Source organism: Scyliorhinus canicula, chromosome 3 (assembly GCF_902713615.1).
Source record: "Scyliorhinus canicula chromosome 3, sScyCan1.1, whole genome shotgun sequence".
Lineage (NCBI taxonomy): Eukaryota > Metazoa > Chordata > Chondrichthyes > Carcharhiniformes > Scyliorhinidae > Scyliorhinus > Scyliorhinus canicula.
In genome coordinates, this window is record NC_052148.1 from 196,383,825 (window position 1) to 196,408,816 (window position 24,992).

The 24,992-nt window shown below is 48.5% G+C and overlaps 1 protein-coding gene across 2 annotated transcripts in view; it reads left to right on the top strand.

Moving 5' to 3' along the window:
- Window positions 1-24,992, top strand: part of arhgap10 (Rho GTPase activating protein 10) — a 263,126-nt gene that overhangs the window by 216,754 nt on the left and 21,380 nt on the right. The window contains exon 20 of one of the 2 annotated variants that reach the window (XM_038791966.1): window positions 20,106-20,337. The exons of the other annotated variant lie outside the window; for it this stretch is intronic. Within the exon in view, the coding sequence (XP_038647894.1) occupies window positions 20,106-20,158 (53 nt within the window). The 3' untranslated portion in view covers window positions 20,159-20,337. Of the gene's footprint in view, window positions 1-20,105; window positions 20,338-24,992 lie in introns of those variants that run through there. 2 annotated transcript variants of the gene reach the window in all.

A 24,992-nucleotide genomic window follows, 5' to 3' on the forward strand; every position in this document is an offset into this window, starting at 1 on the left:
GGCATCCAATGGTTAACTCAGCTGAGCTCCCAAGCATTGAACACCAAGGCTTATGTGCAAGGTGGGAGGGTAGAGGCGCTCATCAGTCACCCCATTCAGGACCTGACCAGTGGCAGCATCTCATTCACCCATGAGATTAACAGAGACCTGTGGCTCCCTGAGGATCAAGGTGCTTTTGTCAAGCAGAATTGAGAGGGGCAACTGTGGGCAATGGACCACTGTGCAAGTGGGGCCGGGGGGGGGGGGGGGGGGGGAGAAGAGAGTGAGGGTCTTTGGAAAGGTGCACACATAGTGGGAGGTGATTGTCCCAGATCCTGAGAGGGCTGTGGGTCAGGGCATTGTCACGTCTCCTCATCACTCACTTGTATGCTCTCTTCCTTTCAGTTATTGATTTGAGAGAATCATGGGGCCCGTCGATGTGCCAGATCTTTTGATGGTTGTGGCATCGACGTGCCACTGCACGCCACCAGGACCAGCGCCCAGAAGAGGAGGGGGAGACTGGGCCAGCTGGTCTTCCGGGAGCAGGGTCACAGATGGCGGAGACTTGGAGGAGGAAGTACCGGCCAATGGGTGTGCCACCGGAGAATATCTTCCCACCAGATGTCAGAGGTCCCAGGGGACGATGTACCACATTTGCCAGGCAATGCAAGATTTGACACCACATGGGCTAGATGGTCACCCGTTGCCTGGAGCCCTGAAAGTAACTCCGCTTTGAACGTTTATGCCAGCGGCTTGTCTCAGGACAGGTGACCTGTGCGGCAGATCCCGGTCAGCAGCACGCACAAGCGCGTAAGGGAGGTAGCAGATGTGCCATTTGTGAGGACCCACATGTACATCAACTTGGACAAGGAAAGCCAAGATGCTAGGGCCATGGATCGTCTGTGACTACAGGATGCACGTTATGCAGGCGTGTGCCTGTTTGCCGGGGAGTGGCCATGACAGCTACTTCGGGGACACTCGCAGACCTCAGCTGTTTTTGAGGGAGAGCAGTGGCTGGAGTGACGGCTCCTTGGGGCCAAAGGGTATCCGCTCAGGACGTGGCTGATTCTTCTCTTCTTGGGCAGTCCCTCAGCGGCGAGGATGACTGGTTTCCACTCGGGGGAGGTGGGTTCTGCGATGGCTGAATAGTCCGATCCTGGATCTGCAGACTCTACCACAGGTTTGACAGGTGATAGTTGGTGAAATGGTGGCTGGGATGCTCTGCATTCTACACACCCCTGCCGTTGTTTATGCTTGGTCTCCACGTGCTCCTCTCTATGATTGGCACCTTCACAGATGCCTTTTCTCCGGCTGTGCGTTCTAAGGCATGCGATTCCCACATCTCAGTGGGGATGTTGCATTTATTTAGGAGGCTTACAGAGTGTCCTTGTAGCATTTCCCCTGCCCTCCTAGTGATCGCTTGCCATTGCGGAGCTCAGAGCAGAGCACTTGTTCTGGGACTCTTGTCCATTGGAGTCAATGCTGGATTTTGTCGTCAATGTCTGCTCGAACTGGGAGGAGGCTTCCGAGGTAGAGGAAATGATCTACATTGTCCAAGGGCTTATTGTGGATCTGAACGTGGGGGGGAAGGTCGGGAGACCCAGAAGCAGTTCAGGGAGAAGATGGAGTTTCTGGAGTACCACTCCTGGACACACAATTTAAGAATTGTTGGGATGCCAGAGGACATTGAGGGAGCGGACGCAGGCTCTTATGGAGCCAAAATACTGGAGCAGCTGATGGGCGAGGGGGCCTTCAACTGGCCCTTGGAGGTCAACTAGGCACTGACAAGGAAGCTGCAGGCAAAATGAGCCGGTGAGAGCGATGGTGATGCAGTTACACCGGTTTTTGGATAAAGAGAAAATCTTGCGGTGGGCCAGGCCGATGAGGAGATGTACCTGGGAGGGTAAGGAACTCCGGGTGTATCAGAACCTGGGTGCGGAACTGGCTAAGAGGGCAGAGCTGGGTTCAACGGAGTCAAGGTTGCCCTTTTCAAGAAGAGGGCGAAGTTCAGGATGCTGTACCCGGCCCGCCTCTAGGTGACTTACAACGGCCATGAGCATTATTTTGCGACACCAGAGGAGGCAACAGAGTTTTTGAGAGTCACTGAACTGGCAGGAGGGGGACGACATTGAACTCTGGCGGAAGTTTGAGGAGATGTCGGTCTCTCTGCCTTTTTGTTCCAGCTGGGTGGGCTAGTTAACAGGAGATCAGTGGAGGGGAGGAGCAGGTGGTTAGAGTGGTAGAGGCGGATGGGATTGTTGTTTTATTTAGGGGAGGGGGGACAGCTGACAAAGGTGAGGCTGTTGTGTCGTAGTGGAGAGGGAGTTGGTGACAGTGACACCCGAGGTAGGCCCGGAGGGTCGTGTGATGAGGGTCGGGGACTGGCCCAAGAAGGGATATGGTTGATTGGCAGGGGAGGGGAGCGGGGTGTCCCCCCACCAGGTTGGTCACATGGAATTTGAGGGCGGAATGGACCAAACGGTCGCGTGTGTTCGCGCACTCGAGGAGCTTGAAGGCAAACGTGGCCTTTCTGCAACAAACTCATTTGAAGGTCGAGGACCAGGTGAGTATAAGGAAGGGATGGGTAGGGCAGGTCTTTCATTCAGGATTAGATATGAAGATGTGGGGGAAGGAGGTACTCAGAGGCCCTGGAGGCTGGATTGTTGAAGGAGCGGCAGAAGCTCCAGATGTAGTTTGGGCTAATTAGACATTAATTAGGGGAAGGCAGTGAGGTTGTTGCGGAGGGCCAGGGGGAAGTGTATGAGTATGGGGCGAAGACAAGCAGGATGCTGGCTCATCAACTGAGGAAGCAGGAGGCGGTGAGGGAGATCGGAAAGGTGAAGGATGGGAAGGGAAGAGCAGTTCTGCACCCAGTGGGGGTGAATGGGGTTTTCGAGGAACTTTATAAGAGACTCTATGAATCGGAGGCCCTGGCTGGGTGGGAGGGAATGAAGCGATTCCTAGATGGGTTGGACTTCCCCATGGTGGATGAGGAGCAGGTAGAGGGGCTGGGGGCACCCATTGGGCTGGTGGAGGTGATGGAGGGTATGGAGGCGATGCAGGCAGAGAAGGCCCCAGGCCCAGATGGGTTCCTGGTAGAATTTTACAAGATGTTTTCTCGGGATCTGGGGCCCCTGCTGGTAAGGGCATACAACGAGGTGAAGGATAAGGGAGAACTTCCCCCATGTTATCGCAGGCTTCGATATCCTTAATTTTGAAGAAGGATAAGGACTCGGAGCAGTGTGGGTCCTACCGCCTGATATCACTGCTGAATATGGATGCCAAACTGCTGACAAAGATCTTGGCCTCGTGGATTGAGGACTGTGTGCTGGGGGTGATAGGGGAGGACCAGACAGGATTTGTAAAAGGGAGGCATCTGTCAGCTAATGTTAGGCGGTTATTAAACGATAATGATGCCCCCGGAGGGACAGGAGGTCGCAATAGACACGGAGAAGGCGTTTGATTGGGTGGAATGGGAACATCTATGGAAAGTGCGGGGATGGTTCGGGTTTGGGCAGGGGTTTGTGGATTGGGTCCGGTTGCTGTATCGGGCGCCGGTAGAGAGTGTAAGGACAAATCGGGTGAGTTTCGGACCACACCGTGGGACAAGGCAGGGTTGCCCATTCTCCCCGTTGCTTTTTGCCCTGGCGATAGTCATTGGCAATGGCGCTTCGAGCATCAAGGGTTGGAGAGGGTTAGTGCGGAGGTGGGGTGGAGCACAGGGTCTGGTGATAAGCGGATGATCTGCCACTTTATCGGATCCATCGGGAGGTTTTGGGAGAATGATGAATATTTTAGAGGAATTCGGCCGGTTTTCCGGCTATAAGTTAAACATGGGAAAGAGTGAGGTCTTCCCGATCCAGACCAGGGGGCAGGAGAGGAGGTTGGGCTAGCTGCCGTTTAAAGTGGTGGGGCGAGCTTGAGGTATTTGGGCATCCAGGTAGCACGGGAATGGAAACAACGACATAAATTGAATTTGGCGCGGTTGGTGGAGCAGATGAAGCGGAACTTTAAGAGGTGGGATGTGTTCCTGTTGTCACTGGTGGGGCGGGTGCAGACAGTGAAAACGACGGTCCTCTTGAGTTTCCTATTTGTTTTCCAGAACCTCCCGATCTTTATTCCAAAGTCTTCAGGAAAATTAATGCTCTGATTGCGGGGTTTGTGTGGGTGAGGAAATCTCCACGGGTAAAGAAGTTGCTGTTGGAATGGGGATGTGCTGGGGGGGGGGGGGGGGGGTTGTTTCTTGCCTTGCCAAATATAATTAATTATTATTGGGTGGCGAATATAGCCATGGTTAGGAAGTGAGCGGTGGGGGAGGGGTCGGCGTGGGAGTGGATGGAGCCAGCATCTTGTAAGGGCACAAGCTTAGGGGTATTGTTGACGGCGCCTCTGCCGTTCTCGCTGGCCAAGTACTGCACAAGCCCGGCCCTCAGGACAGTGACTGCAGCATCTGAGGTTGGAGGGTGCCTCGGTGTGGGTACCTATCTGCGGGAATCATAATTTGCACCGGGGAGCTTGGACTTGAGGTTTTGAGGGTTGCGGCAGGCGGGATGAGCGGTTTAGGGACCTTTTAGTGGGGGCAGGTTTTTAAGTTTAGAGGAATTGGTAGAGGAGTATGAGCTGCCCAGCAGGAATGGGTTCCGGTACTTACAGGTGCGGGATTATGTGAGGAAGCAGGTGCTGTCCTTTCCTGACCTGCCGTCCCTGGGGCTACAGGACAAAGGTGGTGTCGAAAGCAGGAGTGGGTGAGGGTAAGGTATCCGAGATATACAAGGCGTTAATGGACTGGGAGGGAGCCCCAATAAGAGGTTAAACGCAAGTAGGAGAAGGAGTTGGGGGTGGGGGGAATGGAGGCTGGGTTGTGGAAGGAGGGTTTGAGGAGGGTGAATGCATCTTCCTCGTGTGCTAGGCTTAGCCTCATTCAATTCAAGGTAGTGCATAGGGTGCATATGACAGTGACCAGGATGAGTAGGTTTTTTTGAGGGAATGAAGGAAAGGTGTGGATGGTGTGGGGGAGGGCCCACGAACCATGTTCACATGCTTTGGGCATGCTGGATGCTGAAGATTTTTGGCAGGGGTTCGCAGATGTTATGTCTGAGGTGGTGAAGGTGGCCCCCAGTCTCGAAGTGGCGATATTCGGAGTGTCAGATAAAAGATGATAAAAGGTGATGAGAGTTCAAATGGGGGAAGCAAGGTGTTGGAGGGGAACAGCAGTGAGGGTGAGATGGTTGGGTGTTATTTATTTGTTATGTGGTTTCCTGTTTGTTCTTATTCTGGTTTTGGTTGTTTTTAATATATACACACAAATGCCTTAATAAAAATATATTTTAAAAATAGAGATAGTGGCGGTAGCCTATTGCGGGGTGGTGTTGAGGATGCTCGTGTCGAAGGCTGTGCCTTGGCTGAGGTGGTCCTCTAAGTGCTCTCTCTAGCGGGCGTTGACTGCCTCTCTGTCTTTGATGAGCGCCTCTCCACTTTTGGCTCTCAGTGGGGTGGGCCCTTGAGTATTCGGACTATAGGTGGTTTTTATTGTGCTGAAGAAGCTGTGCACATCGTGGTTGTCAGCGGGTTGCTGAGTCTCCCGCGTTCTTTCCACCCACCATCTGTTCTTTAGATCACAATGTTCTTTATTGCACCTCAACCTTCAGTTGCCTTTAGGCTTGTTTCCTCTCACTTGAGTTTCGGTGGATCTGCCAATTCAGGAACGGGTTGTGCTCGCGGTCAATGAGATTCTGGACCTTCTGACCGTTCTCGTCAAACCAGTCTTGGTGTTTCCTGATTGAGAATCCGAGCTTCTCCCCGCAGGTGCTGACTATGGTGGCTTTTAAGGCAGACCAGGCGCTCTGGGTCTTCTATGCCTCTGGCTCGTTGGTTGTCGCCAGGTTAGCTGTGAGACTCCAGCTGAAATGAAAAAATGAAAACCAATTATTGTCACAAGTAGACTTCAAATGAAGTTACTGTGAAAAGCCCCTAGTCACCGCATTCCGGTGCCTGTTCGGGGAGGCTGGTACGGGAATTGAACCCACGTTGCTGGCCTGTCATGGTCTGCTTTAAAAGCCAGCTATTAAGCCCTGTGCTAAACCAGCCCGTGGTTAGCTGCGTAGCTCTTTCTTCCCTAGTCTTTGAGTCCAGTGCCATTGAATCTCCTGCGGCAGAGTTTCTTCTGCCTGTGTCGATTTGGGGCCAGGGTGATAGAAATGGTAGAGCAGATTAGCCAGTGCTCAGTCCAGCAGTCGCCGATTCCGATCGTGGTGTGGGTGATGAGGTCTTCTGCTTGTTCCTCTGGTGGAACATGGTGGCTGATTATACCCATGCGGAGACACCAAACACCTGCTCAGACTCACTACAACAAGGCTTATGAACCAATGTATTCGCTGGTCAAGCAGGCGATTGGCCTGCTCAAGATGTGGGTCCAGTGCCTGGACCAGTCAGGGGGAGACCTCCAATACAGCCCCCAGAGGTTGTCCCGCATTGGTGTGGTCTGCTGCGCACTGCACAACCTGGCACAGCAGCGGGGAGAGCAGCTAGACCAGGAGGAGATGGATGAGCACCACATCTCCTCAGATGAGAAGAGCAACGAGGGGAAGCGGTGGCAAAAGGACCTCCAGCGGTAGCCAGTGCCCACATGGGGCACAGGGCTGGGGATGGCCTGATTGCCTCTTGGTTCGAGGACAACAAGGACTAGGGCATCATGACTTTCCCCACCATGGTCCTGCGGAATGTCATCGTGGTGGTCGCCCTATTCATGGGCAGCGCGCTAAAGCCATTGCCTGGATGCTGCAGGAGAATAACGATGACTCGCAGTGAGCACAGGTCAACACCCCTCTTACCCTCTGGTAAATGTCTGACTCCTGCTTCACAGAGGGCTGAATGCGACCTGCAACTGAATGGGATAATCTAGGGCTCAGAGAGGCTGAATGTCAAATCCCAGCTGCTACTGCCTCCTCCAATGTCAGGGGTCTCAGTGTGTTTCACCACCTACTGACGAGGTGGACAGACTCTCACGGTTACGGCTCTTAGCATCCTTAGCACACATGCGAGGCCTTAGCATTGATGGGGGTTGGTAGTCTTTATGATTGGGAGGGTAGGGCTTGGGGTGCCCATGTCAGGAGCAGCGGGCATTACTGTGGCATCAGTGCGGGAGGTGGGAGAGACTGCCACTCTCACAGTGCACATGGAGGAAGTGCCGAGTTTGCTGGGGCGTTTGCAGAGCATGGTGTCATGTAATGACAGCATGGAGGCTCTTTCTGGGTAGTCAAAGTGAATTTTAACACAAGCTAAGATTGAGCTTTGACAAAGGGTCATCTGAGCTCGAAGCAGCACCTTTCTCTCCCTATAGTTGTTGCAAGACCTGCTGAGATTTTCCAGCACTTTCTCTTTTGGTTTCAGATTCCAGCATCCACAATAATTTGCTTTTATCTTGTTATTACAATGGTGACCTATCTCTACTAGTACCTAGGTTTACCCGTGAACTAGGTGCCTATCATTTATTAGTCTTCTTCACCCTCCCACTACATCTGGGTTTATCCCCAGAATCCACAGTTCAGCTTGAGGAAGCTGTTGCCTGAGATGCCTTTGGTGGGTGTTCCCTGGGGGACCGGGGCCTTCAGGGTCAGTGCCTGCTTGTGGACAGAATACATGTAACTGTGCAGTGAATGGGGCTGGAGGGTGTGTCACACACACACACACAGGCAGCTGTCAGGTGGGCTGGACAGCACAGGATCTCCTGGGTGGAAGGCCCTGGGTGCGCCCCTGCTGATTCTCTTCCCTTTGGATTCTGGGCTCCACCAAGCGATAGGGGAGCAGCTGGAGTGAGATTGTCCTCTGGTGCTGCCTCAGCCATGCAGGTCATGACCTGAATCATGGAACAGATATCCCCTTCCATGAAGTGCCGTCCTGTACCAAGGTCACCACTGCAGCCGCCACCCTCTCTGTGTTGGCCTTGTTGCATTGGAGTGATGGCATCATTCCCTTGTACCAAAGGTGATGGGACTCCTCCAGATGGCTTGCGTTCCGAGGAGGAATGCGGGCCTCCCTTCCTGATGCTCACGACCCTGACTTTGCAGCTCCAAAACTCTGGGATGATCAAACCCGGGGGCACGTCATCTGACCGGGGCTCAGCAAGGTCCTGGGCTCCAGCATCCCTCCCAAGTGCCGGATCACCGGGACGTCCTCCACCTGCTGTGGCTCATCAGCTGTGAGGTGATCACCAGTGAGTGACCCAGAAGCCTGCCTGCTTAGTTATTCCCACCCAGGTGTGAGTATCTGCGCTGGTGGAGGACTCGGGTGACAGCTATGACGCTCTGCAATACTGGTCTCCAACGTGTCTCCCTTAGAGCTGCCTGGGTCCGTGGTGTCCAGGGGCCATGAGAATGGTCCTGGCTGGTCCGCTGATTGACCTGCAATGGAAGAGAGATGCAATCAGCAAGGGACAGGGAAGCACTGGCGGGAGAAAGGTCACTCACGTGAGGCTGCCATGGCTGGATGAATTGAGGGTTTTCACTTGTGTCTTTGACCCCCATGCCCTCTGCACAGGTGTGATCTTGCTCCTCGCCAGCAAGCTTTAATGCTCGTTCCTTGAATGGGGCTAGGGTCTTGAGCTGCGGATGGGAAAAGTGCATGTGGGAGTCGTGCCACGTCAGATGGGGATGAAGTCCTCCATGTGTGGGCGGTGAGTGAGGGTGGGCAAGTGAGGGGCACAGGAGCTACTGAGGGAATTATGGGGAGGGGGGGGCAACATGACAAGTGCTATGATCATGCGGAGTGGGTGGGAGTGCGATCCCCAGGGAGGTGAGAGGGCTGCGTTAAGGGGTCCCGAGGGAGACATGAAAAGACAGACTTACCCCGTTTGCACATAGAAGGTCATGCATCTTCTTTCAGCACAGAATCTCCATCCTCTTATGGAGTGAACCAATGCTCGCTATTGTGGACACAGCCTCCCAGGCAGAGTTGGTCTTTTTGCTGGCTGGGTATCTGCCCAATCTGCTGCCTTTGCTTGACCCCATTCCTCAGTGAAGTGCAGTGCAGTCTTTCCGGCGGGCGAGCCATGCAAAACACTAGTCTTCGAGGGACCGGGGAATCTGGCGCCGGCTAAAGCGGGAATATAAGACCGGGATGGGGGGGGGGGTTAGGCGGGGGAAATCCAAACCAAGGCCTTTCTGAGTAAGATTCCAAATTCGTACTCAGCCCTTTGCTGTTCACCAATATCTTCCAGGAACTCACTAAATATTACAGTTAGCTTCTGTGTATGAAGTAAAAAAAGTCTTGTGTTCATATAGTGCCTTTATTTGCATTCCGAATGACCCAGAACATTTCACAGCCCGTTAATTATTTTTGAGTGCAGTCCCTAGTTGATGTGTGCAGAAGTAACATCCAGTTTGCATGTGTAGAGTCCCACAAACAACAATGAGATGAATGATGAGTTCATGTGCTTTGTTGGTGATGTTTGAGGGATGAATCTGGCTCAGATACCAGGAGAACTACCTCCTCTTCTAAAATAACTATGGATGATTTTACGTTCATCTAAACGGATAGATTACGCTTTGTTCTATCACCTCATCTCGACTACTGCCCCTCTTGAGTGTGCAGCCCTCCTTCGAGGCTAACGTGCCAGCCTAGGTTGTGTGTTCAAATCCTGGAATGGGATTTGAAACCCTAATCATCCAACTCTGAGGTGAAAGCGCAGGGGAACTAAATGGTTGCTCATTATATTTACCTCCAATTCCCTTAACTTTCAATTGTGACATTTGCTTTTCTTGATTCCGCACGATAATCATGGGACAGTGCTTGTTCATTCTCCCTGAAAATGAACAAACTTTGATTGCAATAATAAAGGTAGCACTGCCATGCTGACATTTATTTTGTAAAAGATAAATTACTTTAATTATAGTTCCTTTCCTTGCTTATCATTCCTGCAGTTTCTTATGCCCTAAGCACCCCTGAGGAAAATAATTTCTTGCAAGAAGTTTCCTGCGTCAATAAGCCTCTTGTACTTAATTAATGTTTGGTATCAATACTCATTCTTATGATTAATGAGCAGAATGCCAAACCGTCTTATTATTTAACATTCTGATTGTTAATCAAGAGTTGGCTTGGATGATTGGCAGCACCATCGCCTCTGATTCAGACGATGCAAATTCCACTCCAGAATTTGAGCCATTATCCAGATTGGCACTGCAAGAGTGCAGGACTGAGAGAGTACCGATTTGTTGCCAGCGCTGCTTTTCAAATGAAATGCTAAATTTTGGTGCTGGCTCATCACGTGGATTTAAGCGATTGCACCACAGTTTTCCCTGGTGTCAACATTCATCTGTCAACCAATATCCTGGTCAAATAGACAAAATGGCCATTCATCTCATTGTCTTAGAACATAGAACATAGAACAGTACAGCACAGAACAGGCCCTTCGGCCCTCAATGTTGTGCCGAGCCATGATCACCCTACTCAAACCCACGTATCCACCCTATACCCGTAACCCAACAACCCCCCCCTTAACCTTACTTTTATTAGGACACTATGGGCAATTTAGCATGGCCAATCCACCTAACCCGCACATCTTTGGACTGTGGGAGGAAACCGGAGCACCCGGAGGAAACCCACGCACACAGGGGGAGGACGTGCAGACTCCACACAGACAGTGACCCAGCCGGGAATCGAACCTGGGACCCTGGAGCTGTGAAGCACTTATGCTAACCACCATGCTACCCTGCTGCTCGTCTTCTGTAGGATCTTCCTTTTCGTGAGTCGTCTGCCCCATTTGCCCACGAAACTAGTGACTATACTTTAAAACCATAATTAATATTGAGACATTCTGCGGATATAAAAGGCACAATATAAATTTACGTTATTTTTCTTATTTCATGGTCTTCCCTTTTCCCATCAAAATATCCATGCAGAGAAAAATGTCTAAAACCTAATCAAATAAGCGTAAAGTGATTGTGGCTAACAGCTGGGTGGAAAACAATCGGCGGTGGTTCAACTGCTGGCAATAGAAAAGTGAAACAAATTGGAGTAATGAATTTATTTAAAAACGAACCCTGTGGGTCATTTGTAAAGCTGCAAGGATAGATTTTGTACGGGATGGGAAAGGACAGAATAGTACAGATTCAATTCGGTTGGTCACAAACAAGATAGGAACAAGGAAATGAAGGTGCAGAGAAAGAAAGAAATTAAATACTCTAAAATTACTTTTCGTGACTACCAGATGTCTCAAAGAAATGTTTTACAGCCAATTAAGTACTTTAAAAGTATAGGGCACAATGATGTTGGGGGGGGGGGGGGGATCGCACCCCCGAAAGCAACGTCGGTGTGGAGCTGATGTGCTCCACGCCAAACTGCCCCACTGCCATAAAGCACTGTGGGGCAGATTAACGAGGGTCATTGGGGAGGAAGTCTCGCCCTCTGGAGTATTGGCCAGGGAAGCATTAGTCGCTGCTGCTGGGTCTGCAGAAGAAGACCCAGGTCCATGGATCCCTGCCGCAGGTAAGTGTGGGCTCCTGGGCTGGGAGGGTTTGCACAGGTTAGACCGAGGGGTGGGGGAAAATGGGGTGGTTAAAAGGATAGGTAGGTGAGGTTCAACCTCGGAGGCATCAATCAGCAAAGGACATCCCTCAAAGAACCACCTCGCCTTCTCCCTATTCATACCCGTCCACTTCTGCCTGGCTGCCGAATCTAAATGTTTTATGGCGTATCATCGGGGGTCATTTACCTTGATAGCAAGCCTAATTGACCCTTGATTATTCACTTAAATATGCCAGGTGGGCACCAAAACCAGCAGCCCCCCCCCCCCCCCCCCCCCCCCTGCCATAGTAACAATGATCATGGGCTTGATTTTTGTAGAGTCGCAGAGACTCAGTGAGCCTTTAAAAATGGCTGAGTGCAGTATTCCAGATTCCTAATGTCCCCAATTTTGTCAAAGCAAGATAAGAGTGCAAGTTGCAAGCCTGCATCCTATATTCCCCACCAGCCTGGCTCCATTGCTGTGTTGGGCATCTCCTTGCCCTCTGCACTTTTCGTGGAGTCAGGCCAGCTTTGCAGGGGTTCATGATCCCTCAGGGATGTTGTGGATCGTCGTCTGGATGTGGTAGCCTTTTGAAAAGTAAGTTTGAATGTCTTCCCCATGGCCCCCAGGTCAGTCTCTGCCTCTCTATCTACCCCCACCTCCATGAGCTTTCATACCTCCATGCCAGGCTACAGCCCATCATATCCTCCATGCCAAGTTATGTCCCTCTACCCACCCCATGGCCCCTCATACCCTCCATGTCCGGCTATGCTCCTTCACCCATCCCCATAGTTTGGCCGGCAAGGTATGAGAAGCCATTGGTGGTGGGTACAGGGGTATGGAGTGGCATACATTGGCATAGGGACTGTATGGGGAGGTGAGGGTTAGAGGTTTTATTTTTGCTTTGTTATAATTAAATTGAGATGAGGTCCCAGAACACTGAGACAGAACTTTTAAACAAGCCCGCTTTGGCACCTGGCAGCTCTTGTGACAGCCTCTGATCTCTATTCAGGGCAATGAGCCTGACCTCCATTGTCACCCTCCTGCCGCAGAAAGACAATTTCATCTTTGTGGACATTTTCTCCTGAGGTGGGAGGACCAAGCCAGGAAATTTCCTGATTCCTGCTTACCTGTCTCCAGGATGAAAATCCAGCTCCTTGTCAAATTCGTAGTGAGGAGAACTTGACACTACAAATGATTGTTATCTACATTCTGGTATCCAAGGTACTGATTCAGAAATAGTTACATTGCAGTTATTTCCCATTGCTCAGAGAAACCTCTTTGGTCTCATTTGGAACTTGCCAAACTGTGACAGATTAATTACAAAATACTTTTGAGAAACAAATTTGGAACTCTTTGACTGACTTAGTACTTTCTTTCAACTCAACGAGGCAAAACTGTTTTTCAATGGTACTGTCAAAGAGGCAGCGTATTATCTTTAAATCATGATGTAAGTCCTCAAGGAGGTTGCATCTTAAATCTACCTTGGCGATATCACTTCTGATATTCATGTGAACATCCATTTATAAGAATAAAGTTGGATTCTTTTATATCCTCAGGGTATCTTGAATTGCTTCACAGCCACAGAATTACTTTTGAATTGAAGTCGCTCTTTGTTATTAATTCATTTTCATGACCTGGGAATTACCAGCAAGATAGCATTTACTTCCTATCCCTGGCTGGTGGCAGTCCAGCTTCTTGAACTACCGCAGTCCGGAATATTTTTAGTAACAGTTTGATACAACAAAATTGTTTGTTAGGCCACTAAAGGGCAGTTAGTGGTTGACCTTGTTGTTGTGGGACTGAACTCACCTTGTCAACCAGCCCTAGTAAGAATGGCAGTTCTTGGTGGTGCAGTGGTTAGCACTGCTGCCTCATAGCACCGAGGAGCTGGGTTCGATCCTGGCCCCGGGTCAGACCCCGGCCCCAGATCACTGTCTGTGTGGAGTTTGCACCTTCCATCCATGTCTGCGTGGGTCTCACCCCCACAACCCAAGGATGTGCAGATTAGGTGGAATGGCCACGCTAAATTGTCCCTTAATTGGAATATCTTTCTAAAAAAGCCTCCTACATGGAAAAAAAAGAATGGCAGTTCTCTTTAGCAGATTAGTGAACCAGTTGTGATTTTAGTAAAGTTTTAAAAACATTTTTATTGAGAAAATGTTTCATATACAACACAGTAAAATCAAAACACACAACAAATATAATTCCAAACTTATCCTCCGCCCTGCCTGCCACTCCGCAAAAAGCATACAAATTGTAACCAGATAACGCCCCTCCAGCATCTGACAGTGACCAACTCCCTGAAATAGGAAATGAATGGCTACAATCCTGAGTAGAACCTTTCTGCCGACCCTCTCATGAAATACTGGACCTTCTTGAGGTATAAAGGTCACTCAACCAGGACGAGGCACTGGGTGGAACCAGAGTCCTCCACCCAAGTAGAACACTCCTCTGGGCTATTAACGAGAGCACCCCCCCCCTTCGTCCCTATCTCCAGCTCCGGCGAGTCCAAGTCCCCAAAGATGGCCACCAGCAGGCTCAATCCCAAGATACCCTGACATGGTATTGAAGAAGGAGACCCAAAAGTTTACAAGTTTAGGACATGACCAAAATGTCAACCTTGATTCGCCCACCCAACACCCACACTTATTTTCCACTACCGGGAAAACCCAGCTCTCCGCGCCCTGGTCAGCTGTACTCTATACACCACCTTAAACTGAATCAAGCTGAGCCTAACACATGACGGGGTGGAGTTGACCCTGTGAGGAGCTTCATTCCGCACACTCCCTATCAAAAACCGAACCCAGCTCTATCCCCCACTTCCTTTTTACCTCATCCAACAGAGCTTGATCCAATAACAATACCGACTATAAATATCGAAAATCTTCCCCTGCCCGTACTCAGCCAGTGAAAAGGCCCTATCCAACAGAGTGGACAAGCATGGAGTCAACCAACCTCTCCCTCTCCACCCTTTCTCTCGTCTCCTTTTGTGTCTTATAGGAGATTATGTCTCCTCCTCCCCCCCCCCCCCCCACACACACACACACACACACACACACAGACACAAAATGTGGAGCATGGTCCCCCCCCCCCCCCCCCCCCCCCACACACACACACACACAAAATGTGGAGCATGATCTCTCTTCTCCCCCCCCCCCCCCCCACACACACACACAATGTGGAGCATGATCTCTCTTTCCCCCCCCCCCCCCACACACACACACAAAATGTGGAGCATGATCCCCCCCACCCCTGCACCCCCAGAAGGAGAGACTTACTCAGCACTAAGAAGCCAATCTGAGAGTAGACCTGATGCACCTGAGAGGGATAAAAACATCGTCATGGGTCCACCCCTCCCTGCATCTGCTCCATAAAGGGTAATAATGCCCTGAAGGTTTCAAAGACTTGGGTCTCGATTGAAATACTTGCCCCACCCAGCCCTTCCGTAACCTTGTCGGATCCATGATCCGCAAATGGGTCTCCTGCAAAACAACCGTATCAACATTCAAACTCTTAAAAGTACAAAAACACCCTCGATCTTTTCACTAGACCATTCAACTCCCTTACATTCCAGGTGACCAGCTGAACAGAGTGTCGTCTCGACCCTCCTGACCCTACGGTCAACCATTCCCACCATGTGCGGCAGTCCAGCAGCTACCCACACGGGCCCACCAAAGTTGGCCACCATATCCCCCATCCAAACAGAACAAAGAAAAAGTTATAGCCACCATCAGAGAATTAACCCCCCCCCCCCCCACCTGCCTCTCATCATACCACACCCAAATCAACCAACACACAGCAACAAGGTAAACAAAGGCCCCTACTCTCCCCGCATCCCAAAATTAGTCCCGAACAAAACAAAAACAAAAAACCTAAGCTCATCCTTAAAAAGAACCCATTATGTGAGCTGCAGCTACCCTCCCCACTCCACTCCTGTTAACTAACTATACAGCTAGCAGGATGGTCCCCGCTCATAGTAAACACAGAACAAATAACCATAACACCAACCAGTACCCCCCATCCATATTCAACTTTCATAGTTTAATAAAAAGAACAAGACCCATCCCACAAACAGACTAAAAATACAAGTGCAAATTACCAATTGCTCAACAATCCCAAATATTATTAGCCCACCCCCCCAAACAAACAACTCACCACAGATACAGTTCCGTTTGCTCAATCCCAGTCCATGCTTCTGTACAGATGCCTCTGCCTCCTCCTGCACATCAAAATAGTAATCTTCCAATTTGTAAGTTACTCAGATGCGCAGGATATAGCACACCAAATCGAACATTGCTCCTGTACATTGCAGCCTTGGCCTTGTTGGCCTCTTAGCCAGTTCCGCTCCCACATCCTGGTAGAGGCTAATGGCATGGCCTTACCATTTATAGTTCTGGTGGTCCTTCTCCCACCGGAGGACCCTTTTCTTTATTTGATAACTGAAAGCACACAATGATCACACATGGTGGTTCACCAGACTGGGACATCTGCCTGAGCGACCTGTGGGCCCGATCCAACTCGGGAGAGGAAGCCATTCCACCTTTTCCCCCCCCCCATCTTCCCAAACAGCTGTAAGATGTATTTTGTTGGGTTCGGACTTTCTAGACCCTCCTGCAGCCCAACAACTCTCAGGTTTTGCCTTCTGGAGCATTTCTTCAGATCGTCAACCTTGGCCTTTAGTGCCTTGTTGTCACGGGCCACCCATGACATCTCTGCTTCCAGGAATGTGATCTGGTTACTGTGCCTGAACAGGGCCGCCGCCACATCCTTTAGCACCACGCCATGCGCCTTTACCGTCACATTCGGTTTTTCCAATGCCACACAGATAGTCAACAGGGCCCCTTCAATTTCTCTATTGAGGGACTTGATATCGCTGGTGCATCGCACCCGAACAGGAGTGTGACGGAACCAATAGATACCAGGTGAGGCTTCTTGCGTGCTCCCGGCAACCACTACATCTTGTGGGAAGGACCCAAATCACGCAAGGTGGCGCAACCAAAATCCTGCCCACAATGGGCAGGACCAGGTAGCGCATGCTTAAGTAGATTTTAAACCTACATACGGGCACTTGCCCCCAATCTACCAGGTTACTTCAACTGGGCGCCTTTCAGTACTGGACCAGGCAGAACGGCACCCGTGCAGTCATGAGGGCCATTGGAGGCCCCTGGGTGGTCAGGGATAGGGCAGGCCTGCCACCTAGCCATCCCTGTGGAACGTGGACACCTTGGCACTGCCCAGCTGCCACCCTGGCAGCAGGAGCACTCCAAGGGTGGCACTGCCAAGGGTTAGGGCCTGAGGGGGACCATACTCATTAAAGGAGGATGTAAGGGGGGTTTGAAGGGTGGAGGGACATGCAGGGCAAGGACGTAGGAGCCGGTTGGGGGGGGGAGGGCGCTCAATGATGGGGGCCCTGGTACCAGGGGTCCTGTAAGTCTATGTGGGGGTATGAAGGGGGAAGCCTCAGGGAACCCATAGTGGGGGGGGGTGTCATCACTTGGCCCATGTGAGTGGGCGGTGACATTGCCCATGGGTAGGGGGTGTGGGAGACCCTCAAGCTCACTTAGAGATCGGGGCACCCTTTCATAAAGGCGCCCCGATCTCTGAGGAGCCAGTCTGGCGAGAGAGTTCAGCTCCCCAGTGATGAAAATAATTCTAAGTGTGGGCTAAACCGATGCAAAACTCTCATGGTTCAAAAATGCGACTAAGTTTGGTTGGATAGCGGTGGGGAACTCACAGCTATACCCGCCACAAGTGACCTTTCTGTCGAATCACGACCAAGGTCTTCAGAGCCTGCTGCAATTTCTTCAGTTCCCCGCCAAGATACCTGTAAGCACCTCCGCGGTTAATTGAGTGGCCAAAGAAGCAACAAGAGCCTCCGCTATATCTCGGCAGACGAGGCTTTTGAAGCTCCAAGTCCAACAACAAATCTTTACTTTTCTACTGCCTGGTTTTGTACTTATTGGGCATTCCTTCTTCATGGGCCTCATCCCATCAAACTAACAAAAGTTCCTCCCCAAGTCGCCCCCGAACACCGGGCGAAAAGGGCCAAAATCAAGGAACTCTGATGGGAGCCACCTCGTGTGCTGCTACCGGATGTCCCAAATTTTTAGTAACGTCTGAGGGTCACTTGTATTGATACCAATGTTTTTGATTTTTTTTTTAGGATGCGAGTTTGAATTCATTTAACTATCATGATGTGATTTCACTCAGATTCTCCAAATTATTAGTCCAGACCTCTCGGTAGCAGTCCAGTAAAATAATTGCTCTGCCCAGTTATATAATAGAACATTGCAGCCAATTTGCATGCAGCAAGTCCTGCACGAGCAGCAATAAGATAAATCCGTTTCAGTGGTATGGACTTGTACATGGGAATGTCTATTTGGGCAGGCATAAGGAGCCTCCGGGTTACTTGCGAAGATAGCAACTAAAGCAAAGCAGCAATCTTTCCACACGTTGAGCGTGTGGAATTTGGGAAGAAGTGTGATGAGTGCTGGGCCATAATTGTTTTTATTCGTTCATGGGATGTGGGCATCGCAGTCTGTGCCTGCATGTATTGCCCATCCCTAATTGCCCTGGAGGCAGTTAAGAGTCAACCACATTGCTGTGGATCAGGATTCACATGTAGGCCAGACCAGGTAAGGACAGCAGATTTCCTTTCCTAAAGGATATTTGTGAACTAGATGAGTTTTTACAATAATCGGCAATGGTGCCATGGTCATCATTAGAATTTCAATTCCAGATTTTTTTATAAAATCAATTTTTTTTACGTTGGCGATCCCTGGCTGCAATATTCTGGATTAATTTGAAGGTTACTGTGAAAACTGGACTCTTGGTGAATGAATTTGGTAATCCACTGAAATCTATGAAGTAACCATCAACCAATAGGGGTGCTTGGAACCCACAGGAACAACACTTTTTATCTATTATCCATTTATGGGTTACAACAACTGGTATAATCTCAACAATGTAAAAAGATTATAGGTGATGCTTATTTGCCTAATCCCACATTCTCTCCCAATCCTTTCACAATTATACTCGCAACAAAGACTTCACGTATCCCTAAAACAAAAGTGTTTTTGACAGAAATTTTCAAAATACAGTACAAATCGCATAATGGGAACAGCCTAGTCATGAACAAAGTGTTCCTTTTAGAATCTCATTACTATTCAGTAAATATTCTCCAGGGTAATGCTGGAGTAATTGTTCTCTCTGAATTAATTGATCATGTGTCGATTATCCCTGCGAACAATAAATCATGTGGCTCTTCTGATCGCTTAGATAGTTAAAGCAGGCAGCAGCTGAATCACACAGGTTACAAAAGCCGAGTTTTATCCCTTAACTTATGCTCGATTTTTGTTTATAACAAGAATGGTTTTTGTTTTGAACGAGTATAATAGGAGGGGTAAAATGCAAAATCTTGCAAACAGTGGAAATCTGAAACAAAAAACAGAAAATGCTAGAAATATGATAGACATTATATAATTTGTGTTTGCAAGGGTCAACACCCAAAACATTAACTTCCGATATTTTCTCTGATTGCAGCAATAGGGTTTTACAATTAGCTTCAGTTCCCCATGAGTATGGGAGGGACAATCAGTCCAGGACTCCACTATATCCAGTCCCCTACTAGAAATGTGAATACAGGGAGCTAGGTTGAAAACAGGATCATGCTTGACTTTCTTGTTCTCTATGTTCAAATAACCAGAGTCCGCTCATTATCTAACCTCCAAGAATGGTTAGATATGTTTGCATACTTGTTCCCCATACAGCTAGGAAACAAAGCTTTCAGATGGGTCAAGGGAGAAATTTGGCATGGAAAAAAAAGGAAAAACAAAAAGCTAGTTGGCACAAATGTCTGTTGAACTGAATAGATATTCATTAATTGCCCATTATTGAAATCTGAATTGATCGGTGGTCAGTAATTTTTATTTATAGTGAGGGTATGTTTATTTGTAAATTTGTAGAACACCTGAACTGAATAAGGAGTGTTAATATAAACTTGTCATGATGCCAAGAAACTGTGATTGAGTGAGAGCTACCTACAACCATACCAGCTAACCACAGACACATTGAACCATTTAAAGAAGACCTGTTTAAAACAAAACAAGAAAAGGCATTACTCACAAAATTGCTACCACAAGTCACCTGATGGCTGATGTTATAAATTTGACCACTTCTCTGGAAAGTTTATATGAATTGCACTGCAGACCTGTTACATAGAATTTTGCATCTGGAGGGGTGTCAAGGTCACTTCGAACAGCAACGCCCTTGAACGGAAGGCATTAAAGATGCAAAGTGCTGGACTTTGATCAGATACTCATCAGACATTCAAACATCCTGTGCAGGATGAAATTGCCTGTTGAAATGTGTCAAACCATTCATAGATTCAAAGCTCAAAAAAGGGATTACTTGGTCTACACCAATGATTGCAAGACATGCTAATCAACTTCCCTTCCAGGAATAGACAGACAGGATTGTAAAAACTAGCTGTGCCAAGCAGAATGAGAAAGAACAATGAGGGGAGAAAGAAACATGACTGTCATCTAAAAATATTGCTGGGAAAGAGCAGGAAAGGTCTCTTGCACTCTCTGTCTCTCTCTCTGTCTCACTCTGTCTTTAACAGGCACGTCAACCCAAACGCAAGTCAACTCCAGAACTCTACAGGACACCACCTAACTTCAAACGGCCACAATGTTCAACACACTACGCCTCAAGGAAAAGCAAAATAATTAATTGTATATTCTTTTAACTTTATTTTGGACTATAACTTTCCTATCTTTGACATGTGTGTGTTATTGCATATTTATTTTTTCTTGGGCTTAGTAACTAATAAACGTATTCTTTCTATGCCTCAAGAAAATCTGGTTTCATTGGCTCCTTATTAACAAATAAATACATTTGGATTGGGAACAGCACTTACAGGGACCAACGGAAGGGGCTGAATAGAAGGGGGAACAATTTGTTCCACCTCGCCCAGCCTTAACAAAATCAAAATGATGAAAATGCAGGTTTGGCAACATTTGTAAAGAGATGAGGTGGATTAAGAATACAGGTGTAGGCACTACATTCAAACTGAAAGATAATGAAATCTTGTGTCACTGAACAAACTGAGGACGAGAACACAGACAAAGAAGCTGCCTCCAATGCAGAGGCAGTTCGTGGGTTTGATAATTGGCAAACAGAATTTTTTTTCGATATTCATAATTTTATTAGCCTCAAATAGTATTCTGCTATAAGGAGGAAAAACAAGCAATTATACCAGCCTTTGTCATATGACAGTTTTTCTGAGGGTTATCATACTGTTTTCTGAAGGCTAAAGTATTGTGCCCTTCTATAATATATATTACTTTCTGATAACGCTTTCACTTTCCTGAAGCTTCTACCAAAGTTGCCTCAATAAAGGGGCAAAAAAGCAAAGCAACAGAGAAATTTAAAAACTATTTCTGTCCCCCCACCCCAAACCAAGCAATACTTTCCATTCTGAGGAAAGTTCCTGAAGTGTTAACTTTGTTTCTCTTTCCTCAGATGCTGCCAGACTTGGCGAATAGTTCCAATATTTTTTTTATGCTTCACGATTGCCTTCATATTCAAGTAACTGGAGTTTCTTCAATAACAAAACACATTAAATAACATGGTGGCATGGCGGCACAGTGGTTAGCACTGCTCCCTCACTGCGCCAGAGACTCGGTTTTAATTACGGCCTTGAGTTTTTTCCGGATGCTCCGGTTTATTTCCACAGTCCAAAGGTGTGCGGGTTAGCTGGATTGGCCATGCTAAATTGCCCCTCAGTGTCCAGGGAATTGCAGGTTAGGTTACGGGAATTGGGTGGGGTAGGCAGGACAGTGGACTTGGGTGGGGTGCTCTTTCAGAGTGTCAGTGCAGACTCGATGGGCCGAATAGCCCCCTTCTGCACTGTAACGATTCTATGATTCTAACAGAGAGGTATTATTTCCTGTTGACAGGAGAAAATCTGTTTGGCTGATGAAGTGAGCAGCAGAAGTGTGGTCCCTCACACCTGGATCCTGTGCCACCTGAGGTTTATTGACCCCGGGAGGGCAGGAAAGGTGAGTGGCACCTCACATTCGGGTACCAACACCCCCATTCTTGTTTTGCCCAGCGTACTCCTGTACAAGACTCCTCAGGCCAACACAGTTACACTCCTTCCTCTCAAGGCAACTTCTCACATCCCCACCTAAACAACCAATAGTGATGATGTGCCATAAATTGTACGCGAGACATGTGCTTTACAAAAGTCAGGCGTTAATAGACTAGAACACAGCTCTGCGATCGTCTACAATGGAATGGACGATCGCCGGGCATTTGTCCCTTTATACCTCGTTAATGGAGGCATGGTTAACTCAGCCTCTCGGCCAATCGGTCGAGAGGCACATGACCGACCAGGGCCAATGGTAAGCCGGTGTTCTGCCCCAATGGCAGACAGGTATGCAGATCATATCACCCTCACTTTATTGTCATCTCAGAGCGCCAAATGATGGCCTCTATCCCGATGACCAAGTCGGCCCCTGCACATGTCTTTGACAGGACTCTAAAAGCTGGAGAATTTTCCCCAAGAAAATCGCAGCTGTAAGAACAGAGGAACAGGCAGCCTGCCTCTAGCCTTGTTGAAGCACAGAGGTAGCACCAAGTAGAAGCAGTAGGAAAAGAAAGACTTCAGTTACAAAAGGGGATGATGAAAATGCCACTATCTTAATGTATCAGAAAATGAAAATGAAACATATACTTTATTTGCACCTATGTTGCCTCCTGTCTGCCAAATGGACATCAACCCTGAGGAGATGGAATGATCAGAATGGAATGCAAGGAAAAAGTGTTAATGAGATGGAGGGATTATAACTGTGGGACTGATCTGTGTTTGGGTTGGGGGGAGGGAGTTGTTGGGGCTATGGGTTCAGCATTGGTCTGCCTTAAGGCTTTACACACTTTGGGTATCTGAACAGTCCCCGAATGAATCAGTTAAAGGGTTTTCTGCAGCCTGGACCTCTCGGGCTCCTCCTCCTCAGGATGCAGAGATTTTTTTGTCTTTCTCCTACTGCATGTCCAGCCCTTTCTGTTACATTGTGCAAGGCACGGCAGGCAGCACCAATCGGAAAATCCTTGCTGATATCTGTGAAGGGTGTCTCCAGATCTGTCCAGACATCTGAATCACATCTCCCATATGTTAAAATGGCCCCAGTTGTACATTTTCTCTGCATCAGTGGAGGATTCCTCATGGGGGTATCATTGACCACATACTGACAGGGTAGCCCTCATCTCCAAGGAAGCACCCACTGACTGGAGATGTCAAAACCTGGGGAGAGCGGAATGAAGACACCATCGCATCATCAAGGCTGTCTTGCAGGGACTTGCATGAAAACCGCCCAGTGCTCGTATACAAACTGACCGGAATGCCTTTTAATTGACAAAGACCGCTGATGATTTGCAGCTGACGATTCCCTTGGACCTCTGGGTATCGAACCACTGCAGGAAATGTGACAGCCCTGTTGTTCCCACTGACTTAATCAGTGTCAAAGTGGAAGGAGGTGCCAGTGCTGGCAAACATGGTTTCCTAACCCTGTAAGAAATTAAGGCTTTGGGTAAGCTGGCGTTTTCTGTCCAGTGTAGGGCTTTAATCGGATTTGCTTAGCAGGATTGATTTTCCCTCTGGAAAGAGGATTTCAGAAATCCAAACAGTCTTCGTTCAAGCTGCCATGTTGACATTCCTAAGCTGGTAGGATGTTAACCATACAAGTGATTTAAAAGGATCAGCATATGATCCTCAATGTGATGTAAACTAAAGAGCTGACCTCAGCAGAGTGATGAACTAGGGGGAGGGGTGGTAACCATCTCCTGTGTCCATTTGGGTGCATCTCCTGTGTCCATTGGTCAGATTAGTTTGAATAGGTGATTGACATGAGTAAGACCCCACACCCAGAACAAGTGCTCAAGCACGGGAGGAGGGGTCACCTACTGGTGAGGCCCTGGTCAGGCATCCTGGTGAGAGGTCCCGGTGAGGTGGCAGTGCCCATTGGCAGCTGCTTTCTTTCGGATGGATTGGAGGAGGAGGTAGTGTTTCCTAACACGTGTTACTGGCGAGCATAATGCTGCTATCACAAGCTACTGAGATCAACGTAGGTACTCTGTCCATCTTCTGGGAGCAGTAAACCTCTCTCAGCTGACATGGGTCATATTCTTCTTTTATACAATTAGTTAATGCATCATATCTAAGCTGTTGCTTCTTATTATCATAAGATCACTTACAAATAGTCGACCGCCTATTTTGAGTGCCTCTCCCCACCAAACTCCAGAAAGCTTCCAACCTGGGAGATATCCTTGTGGCAGCCGATTGGTGACACCTGCAGGATTTCACAACAGATCCCTGAAGAAGCTGGGGTGAAGAAAGTGGGAGCCGTGGGACCATGACAACTGCGAGAATCTTAAGTCCCTGGAAGCACTGTTGCCCCGTCATGTTAAGTAAGCTGATCCTTGTACTGATGTTAGGATATTGCCTCTTTTGAGCTGGAGCTCTGTGTCCCTTCCCCCTATCCAGCAGAGCACACGTGGCTGAGGAGAGAGCAGCTGCTGCTGGTGGTGGGTGTTCTTGATGCTGCCCTTGTCCCTGATCAGCAGGGCTGCAGGAACTGCTCCCAAGCTGCAGTGAAGGTGAACAGCAAGGGAGTGCAGATCAAGATGAGGAAAGACTAGTATAGCAGAGACAACTTTTGAAATGTTGGAAATCACCTGTAAAGTAGCGAAAGCACAATCTGAGAACGAGTCCTGTGAGCAAAACGAACAGGTTTGACACGCAGTCTTTCAGACTCGAAACGTCAGCTCCCTTCTCTCTCCACAGATGCTGACAGACCTGCTGAGGTTGCCCAGTATTTTAGAAACAACAGCTGTGCTGTTTCACATTCTGACCTGTTAATGTCACATGGACATAATTCCCACTCTACTTGCTTACTTTCTTTTCCAAACAGTAACTTCCACTGATTTGAGAATAAGTTAGAGTGACGGTCTGAAGATCCTTTGAAAATGCCTATTTTTTGGTGATATTTTCAGCAGTATTCATATTACCCACTATTAAATATATCAAGGAATGCTTTGAAAGAAAAGAAAATAAACAACTGGAGTCTGTTGCCGTGCCCATGGAATATTGTGGATTTGTGATTTCCAAATAAATTCTAGCAGGAACTTCAAGCCTAACCTAACTAGTGTGATAGTAAGCGCAGTCTGGCCACAATTTCTCATTATGCCCAAGGTGATAACTCTACCTCAGTGAACTTTGCAAAGGACTCAGTGTGAAAACCTTTGAAGCATTAATTGATTCCAGTTATGCAGAAAACTAGATTAAAATATCTATTTTGTCAGCATAAACCAGCGTGCTGCTGATGTAAGGAGGAGGTGTTGTTGAACTTGCTTACAGAGTATCTATATGTTGACATGTACAATTACGAAGACATCTATCACACTCTCTGTCTGAATCTATGTAAAGAAACTAAGATGAGTGGTGGCA